General features: G+C 40.0%; 1 protein-coding gene across 1 annotated transcript; it reads left to right on the top strand.

Moving 5' to 3' along the window:
* Nucleotides 1–2,975: 2,975 nt before the first annotated feature.
* On the top strand, nt 2,976–4,471 carry LOC121981808 (fasciclin-like arabinogalactan protein 2). The gene has a single exon (XM_042534547.1). It carries the CDS (start codon nt 3,046–3,048, stop codon nt 4,255–4,257), a length of 1,212 nt encoding a protein of 403 aa, XP_042390481.1. The 5' UTR covers nt 2,976–3,045; the 3' UTR covers nt 4,258–4,471.
* The last annotated feature ends 3,968 nt before the right edge of the window (nt 4,472–8,439 follow it).

Here is an 8,439-nt window from a genome sequence, read left to right as displayed (position 1 = left end):
ATCTACAAGGCATAGCCATCAACTCGCCGATCGGCCGAAGGGGCCTCCTAGAGCCGATCGGGAATACACTTTTAGGAGCGGCAAAGTGAATGTCGCTCGACCGAACTCATAGTCCAGTCAGTCGGACTTAGAGCCTCCTTCGACTAGACTTGAAGGGGAGGCATGTGATCCGGTGATAAGGACGGGGGACCCTCGTTGGCGGAAGGTCAACGACACGTGGAGGTCAAGGGTCAGGAGATTCAACCCTGAGACATAACCGACCGGACGAAGCAAGCCGACCGACCGGACATTTCTGGCTGACCGACCGGATGAAGTAGGCCGACCGGCCTGGAATACCCTGTGGAATAAAAGACAACCCGACTAGGGGTCGGGTTTCCGATGCTCAAGGTAAAATGGTTTTAGGGCCAATCGGGCTGTTCGTTCGGCTGGGGCACAAGACAACAAAGTCAGGCAGGAGCAATCTCATCCAAGCATACAACCAAGGCAGAGTGATATGCCCGCCGAGTGACCTAACCGCTCGGCCCAGAACAGACAAGAAGCGTAAGAGGACAAAGGAGGCAGGGGATAACATCATCCTCGAGACGTCTGCCGCCGACAAACAACAGAGTTGGTGGCCGAGCCGTACACAGGATCGTACGGTGGAAGCTTCCACCGTCACATCCGCGATATGCTCGGACGATTGTGGAATGACGCTAGAGGTACTTTTCTGCCACACGCTCGTTAATGTATGTTTGGGGAAGCGTGCACGCATCGGGAAGCATGCCCGTGCTTCCCCAGGGTCCTATATAAGGACCCCAGACGTCGACAAAGGTATGCGCAAATCTCTACTATAGCCACAGTTACGTTGCTTCTCTCGTTGCCTGACTTGAGCGTCGGAGGGCCGTCACCGGGAAACCCCTTCCGGCTCGGCTTCTTTGCAGGTTCGCCGGAGATCTACACCACCAGTCGGAGATAGCAGAGCGTGCCACGTCCCCAGCGTCCGTCGACTCAGCGCTCGGACAGAATCATTTAGCATCAATGATCAATGTAACATCTTATTTACGGATTACAATGATTCAAGATAGATTAGTAATTTAATGAATCGAAAATAATATTTTGAAAAATATTGAATATGATATTATTATTGATGTTTTTATTTTTAGAAGTATACCACGAAACACTTTAAATGAGTTCCTATACTTATTTAGATGGATATATTCTATAAATGATTATGTAAAAGTTTTTTTAGAAGAAACAACGCTCTAAAGATAAAATTAGAATATTATTTATAGTTTTACTCCAGATCTTTAAACAATAAAGACCGACTCTATTTATATTTAAAAAAACTCACAATGAATCTTAACGTGAATTCACTTTGCAATGGGAAAAAGTTTACTTAGATAACATGTCATTGCCATGTTTCTAGATGCAAGAGTGAGTAAAAGTTAATTAATAAATCGGTCAAATTTAAAATTTTAGTTCATTTACTTCCGTGTTTCAGATTTTTTTATAAATAATTAATTTTTTAATTAATTTAGTTTGATTTTGATTTATAAATTTCATATTTGATTAAACCAAAAAAATTGAAATAAAAAAACTAAATATAAATCTCCCATGATCACTATTAAAAAAAATCAATTTTGATTAAATCCGTCATTGTTAAATAATTAAATTTATTTAATTTTTTTTATCAAATTAACTAATATTTTATTGTTTTATTAAAAAGTTAAATCGATTAAAAAATATCAATTTATGTTAATTGGGTTCAAATTTAATTTTAACCGAATACTTCACTCTACCTAGATTTTAGTGAATTGGACAGCTCACCAACTCCATTTTGGAGCTTTATTATATATATACGATTCTCCATTTCAAAGCTTTTAAGAAATCCTGACGCTTTGTCAATTCACAAGTAGCATTCATGTCTTACAAGTTACAAATGATCACACTAATAAGCCTATACTTCTTAATTAGCATAATCCCAGTCGTATCATGCTGCCAGTTATGGCCGTCCCATTCTCAACTTGTTCTTGCTATTTCACTACTGTTTGAGACCATGCCAGGCCCACTGATTCAGCCAGTTTCACAAAAAACCAAAAACAAAGGATACCAGATGAAGCTACGAACAATTTAGTGTGTGTTGGTAGAAAAAACTAAACTGATCGTGTATTAATTAATTTCACTTGTGGACAAATCAAGAGGAATTTGATGCATAAACTAATATTTTAAATATGTTTTAATAAAACAAAAATAATACTATTAATATTTCGCGTCGTATTTTTGTTCCTCGTAAGAAAGTTGATGACAGTAGGATTAAGGAGGAAAACAAGAAAGGGGTGACCCAACGCCCACTCCATTATCATCACAACTTATTTATTACGTGCCAGCTCAGCAACCAAGTACTCGGATCGGATTCGATCTGGATTCGGATCTATCAGAATATGTAAATATATCTTGGCGGCTCAACGCCCGCATTTAACTTATAATTACGCTTTTGCCACTTCGTTGACGGAACGAATAATTAACATATTTAACTCGCGCTTCATTTTTCTAATTAACCACCCTGTCTTTTTGCCGACACTCGCTCGAAGGCATCACGTAAATTCCTGCTTTATCTTTAAAGATGAATAAATAAATAAATAAATAAATACAACTTGTAATGCCTATAATTTCATTAGGTGGGATGTCAAAGCTAATTTCCCTTGACACCTTAACCGCAATAAAGATTTTTTCCTACCCCGTTTCGCTGTTCCCACACATGCAAAATGCAATCGGATTCAATTATTATCGCGTAGTCTAACTTGTGCTAAGTAAATTGATAGGGCATTATTATTATTTTTTTAAAAAAAATATGAAACAATGGTTGTAGAGTGGGATGGAGACCCAACCTGGAAAGGGTAGTACTCGTAAATAATGAGGATTAGCAAGGGCTTCTTTGCTTCGTGCCAGCGCTGTCCTGACTACTTAGCTCTTGCCGCTGCTGCCTCCCCACTCACCGCACAAACTTACAGCTGCTTCTTTTCTTTCTCGCCGGAGACGGTGTGGCAGAATTAAGCAGCATTAACAATGCGGCGAGCTCTCCCCACTGCCTTAGCCGCCGCTTTCGTAGTGCTTTTGGTGGCCTTAGAGGCCCCGGTGGCTCGCGGCTACAACATCACCAGGATACTGGCGGACCACCCGGAGTTCTCCACCTTTAACCATTACCTCACCGTGACTCGGCTGGCCAACGAGATCAACCGCCGGCTGACCATAACGGTTCTCGCCGTAGATAACTCAGGCATGGCCGATCTCCTCGCGAGGCATTTCTCCATCCTCACCCTCCGCAACGTGCTCGCTCTCCACGTTCTCACCGATTACTACGGCTCCAAGAAGCTCCATCAGCTCACCCATGGCTCCACCCTCGCCTCCTCCGTCTTCCAGTCCTCCGGACGCGCCATCGGGACTACCGGCTTCATCAACATCACCGAGCACAGCAAGGGCAGGGTCACCTTTTTCTCCGAGGACGCGGGCGGCGCGCCGCCAGTCGCCTTCGTCAAATCCATAAAGGAGATGCCCTACAATCTCTCGATCCTCCAGGTGAGCTCGATCATGTCCTCCCCCGAGGCGGAGGCCCCTGTCGCGCCGCTGGCCGCAGTCAATCTCACCGACCTCATGTCCCGCAAGGGCTGCCGAGAATTCGCTAATCTGCTCCTCGCCACGCCGGACGTCCTCAAAACCTTCGAGTCCAACCTCGACGTCGGCCTCACCGTCTTCTGCCCCATCGACGCCGCGGTCAGAGCCTTCGCCGAGAAATACAAGAACCTCACCGCCCCGGGCAAAGCCTCCCTCCTCCTCTACCACGGCACGCCTTTCTACTACTCGCAGCAGCTCCTCAAGACCAACAACGGTGCCTTCGCCACGCTCGCCACCGACACCCACGACAAGAAGTACAAGTACACCGTGGGTAGCGACGGCGACGCAATCACCGTCAAGACCCACCTCGTGACCGCTACCATCACCTCCACCCTCATCGACCAGGATCCCGTCGCCGTATATGCAGTCGACAAGGTCCTCCAGCCGCGGGAGCTCTTCAAGCCCGAGGATGCCGCCGACGTCCCCGCAGACGCGCCTGCCGCCTCCAAAAAGCACAAGCACGGCGCCGCAGACTCAGTGGCGGGGCCGAACGAGGCCCCGTCGGACGAGGCGGCTGCGGATAATGCCGCCTTCAGAGCCGGCTCAAGCGGACGGTGGCTCGCCGCCTCCGTGGCCGCTATGGCGGTGCTGGTGCTCGCCGTGTAATTATTTCCTCTACTCTTTCTCAGATTGACAGACGAAGTTTTTCGGAGGGAAAAAACACAAAAGGTAAAGAGGGAGAGATATCGCATACTCCATAAGTATAGACATGGTTCATTCATTTTCATAGATAACACTCTCTCTTGCTTCGATTTGAGAGCTGGATTTGTACCGTAGATCTTATTGTTGGAGATGGCAAACTGGGCATTAGATCTTCCAATCTATTTTTTTTTTCTCCATAGACTTGTACGAATTATACTTTCCTTTATTAAATGGATGCACATTATTCGTGCCAGCAAAAGGCATATGATAGCCATGTGCGACGCGCATGCTATGCTTTGCACATGATATTCGTCTTTTTCGAAATTGGATTTGATTGGTGGCATTTGACATCAGTCCTGACTCCTGTATATATATATTTTGAAATTTAATTTGAAGTTGAAAAAAATAAATAATTTTAGTTTGAACTTAATTTAAAATAATATTTAAATTTAAGTTTCATTGGAATGATTTAAATTTTGATTCGAATATATTTAAATTTAAATTCGGTTCAAATTATTTAAATTTTAATTTAAATATATTTAAATTAAAATGGTATAAAAATAATTAGAATGTGACCAAGTTCGACTCATGAATAATTAAACAAAATAGTATAAGTTCGATTTGGTTCGAAAAAAATATTCGAATATGTTTGACTTCAGTTAGAATTAAATAATTTTAAATATGAATCGAATATTTTTCGAGGCGATTCGAAATACTCATGAACCGGTTCGATTCATTTGCACCTTTAGTCCTTGTCGCCGCTTTATAGTATGAAATGTATCATTTTTTTTAAAATTGGACAGATTGACTCAGTTGATATGAATATTTAAATCTTTAGACAATTTTTTAGCGTTACAAAATTTTTCATTGGGCACTTGACCTCTCTCATATAAAGAGTCACTGTGCTAAGATAAAATTATTAGAGTAGATATCATGAAAAGTGGTTAGGATTTTATTAACTTTTGTAAATAATTAATTTTTATTTTAATATAATTCAATTTAGTTGGATATTTATTTACTTTATCTTTATACTCATACTAAATACATAGATAAAGGTTTTGAATATAATATAGTGAGACGTGGTAGTACATCTAATGGTAATCATGAAATACATTAATATTCACTTTATATTTTAAACATGTTCTTAATCAATTACACTTAATAAAAAAGGATAAAAGGTCACTTGAGTTAGACACTAGTATCTGTGATGTAGTGTACCATATTTAATGGGTAAAGACATAGAGATGTTAAAATATACAAATGGATGCTCATACGGATGAGTTCATCGAACAATCCTCACATGAACTTTCTAAGTAGTTATTATTTATCGAACGGATAAGTCTTTGATTGTGATTGTACACTAGTAGTCCTTATAATCCGAGACAACACTAAGACTCTATATGTTGGGGTTGCACTTTGACTTATTTACCTACTCAATTAGGGTCATTAAGTGATGAGATTGAATGTAGTAACGAAATATATAGGAGCCAATGTATTATAATCGGGGATTTACCAGACACTTACGAGTGCGAATATCCTATGCAATATATTGTTTTTATAGTATATGAAGTCTCTGATTAGAGCTATAAAATATGCTTTAGAAAAGAAGTTTCCTAGTTGTACATGCAATGTCACTATAAGATATATTATATGACTGTTGAATCAATATGCAACCATCGATGTACCAATGATTGTAGATTCGACCGGGATATATTAGATGAAGGGACCAGATCGTATGCTAACTATAATCAACTGGTTCTTATTGTTGGTGCAGTCAAACATAAGTTTTGATGAATCATAAGTGGATTAAAGTTAGATGTGTTATGATCTAACCTTTCTACTGAGTGTGCAGGACTTGACTGGTCTGATCTGACACTAGGCTGAAATCTAGCTAGGTCTAGAGAATCTAATAGTTGGTGTAGAAGTCTAGATAGGTCAAGGAGTAACTCAATATCTGACAGAAAGTCCTGTTGGGTCCGTGGGACTTGATAGCTGGCCGAAGTCTAGTTGGGTCTACAGACCTGACAACTAGCGGAAAGACCTAGTGGACCAAGGTAGAGTCAAGCGATTCTACAAGGTAAGTAAGGTAAGCACTGGAGGAGAGTGATCCGGTGAGAATGAGTCCCATTTGAAGACGTTTGGCGCATGTCCAATTTAGGTTCATTTCGGAAACCTAAATTGAGACCATGACTAAATCCTAATTTCGGAGAGACATGATCTAATTATTACTGCTACCTTATTATTGTGCTAACTTTATTTTACATGTTAGATATTTTGTGTTGTACTAACATATTTTACAGGACAAAAGGAGCACAAAATGCCTCGAGTGAACAGTACCCGAGGTACCTTCCATACAAAGAAAGGCGCCTTGGACAGGGCTATAGAAGGCACTTTCGAGAGCTTGGAAGGCACCTTCAATCGGATAAAATTGGACTTCATTGATGATAATAGATGAGCTGTTCGGGATAAAACTTACTGGATGGAAGGCGCCTTCAACGCTCAATAAAAGAAAGTTTCGACCAGTGCTTCACACACAACTCTTCTACAAGCTTCTACGCGTTCATTCAACATTCTGACTGCTTCGACTCCACGCTGCTGCTTTGCTACTACACTGCCACACCCGACTACAACAGATAGATCGTCACCAACACATGAGCTATTCCACTTCTACTTCGGATATTGGTAACATTTAAATTAAGTTATTCATTTATATTATTAAAGGAAATATAGGCTATTACACTGCCCTTTATACGTTTGTATTCAATTTCCTCTTCCGGCGATTCCAGAAGAGGCTATTAGTGGATTATCTATCGATAGGTCCAAGGAACCTGAGTCTTGGAGTAGGAGTCACCAAATGCTCCGAACAAAATAAAACTGCTTGAGTTCTTATGCTTTCTCGTTTCTTTTTTTTTTGTTCCGCTGCACGTGCTTTGTTTTTAAAAAGGTTTAAAAAGAAAAGTTTTAAAACCACGTGATTCACCCCCTCTCCCTCTCACGTATGTAACGATCCAACACTTGTAGACATTATTAGTGATATCTAGGAAGTCATGCGGTGGTGCTACTAGACACTCTTATACCATGATTTATTGGGTGCTAATTGAAATTAGTCCTAGCATCATTATAATTATGCAATTGATTATAGGATAGAGTTATTAAAGGTATGCTCGAATAAAGGAAGAGCATAGTCCTAAATCACAAAGAGTTGTAAACTCACAGCTAGCTGTATCTCTAAACCATTGAGGGTCACATGAGTATTGATTTCACTATTTCCCATTGAGAAAGTAAAATTCAAATAGTTGGATTTGACAAATAAAGTTTGATATGATCAAATGCTAGACTTATAAAAGAGTTTATGAGTGATTTCTGGTCAATTGATACAAGCAGAGTGGAGGAGTTCCACACAGAATTTACAAATCAAATTTGTGTTGTCATAATAGTAAGTGTGCTTGTTACATTGGCAAATTTGGATCATTGATATGATTATGATGGACTCACATAATTGAATTCAAAGTTCTACATCCCAATGGGTTAAGATGGAAGAGATATAATGGGCGTAGAAAGCTCAAGTCCATTATAATCACATTAACTATTATGAGAAGAAAATAAAGGTTTGGTTTAATGTATCACAAGGACTGATTTTTCACCATATACGTCACTTTCTCCACTCCCCCCACACCTCCATTCCTTTTGGAGATTTTCAGTGGCCCTCAAAAGGAAGGGAAAAAAGAGGTTTCCCTTCTTTGATCAAGAAATCTGCTCCAAGGAGTAGTTTTTGTTGAAATACATAATGTGAAAGTATATGGACATAGGAAAGAATAGAGAGACGAACAAATAGAGGACAATTACTTCTTTATTATTGATTAGTCATATTAGCATGAATATAGTAATATATTATCATAAATATGATAATAGTAAATATAGAAATAATGATAAATATGGTTTGGATTGCAATCCAAACATGATAAATCATAGGTAATTGAAATCAATCTCCTAAACTGCTATTTTTGTTGTCATTACTCCTGACAAACTCTACGGGAGATATCGAACGTTGAGTTTGATTGCCAATAACTAATCAAATTTTCTAGAACAAAAACCACCAGTACAATCAACGATATGCCAAATTTTTTGAACTTTGTCTTTGAAAGA

The sequence above is a fragment of the Zingiber officinale genome, chromosome 1B (assembly GCF_018446385.1).
Source record: "Zingiber officinale cultivar Zhangliang chromosome 1B, Zo_v1.1, whole genome shotgun sequence".
Classification (NCBI taxonomy): Eukaryota; Viridiplantae; Streptophyta; class Magnoliopsida; order Zingiberales; family Zingiberaceae; genus Zingiber; species Zingiber officinale.
This window is presented reverse-complemented; position numbering and strand designations above follow the sequence as displayed.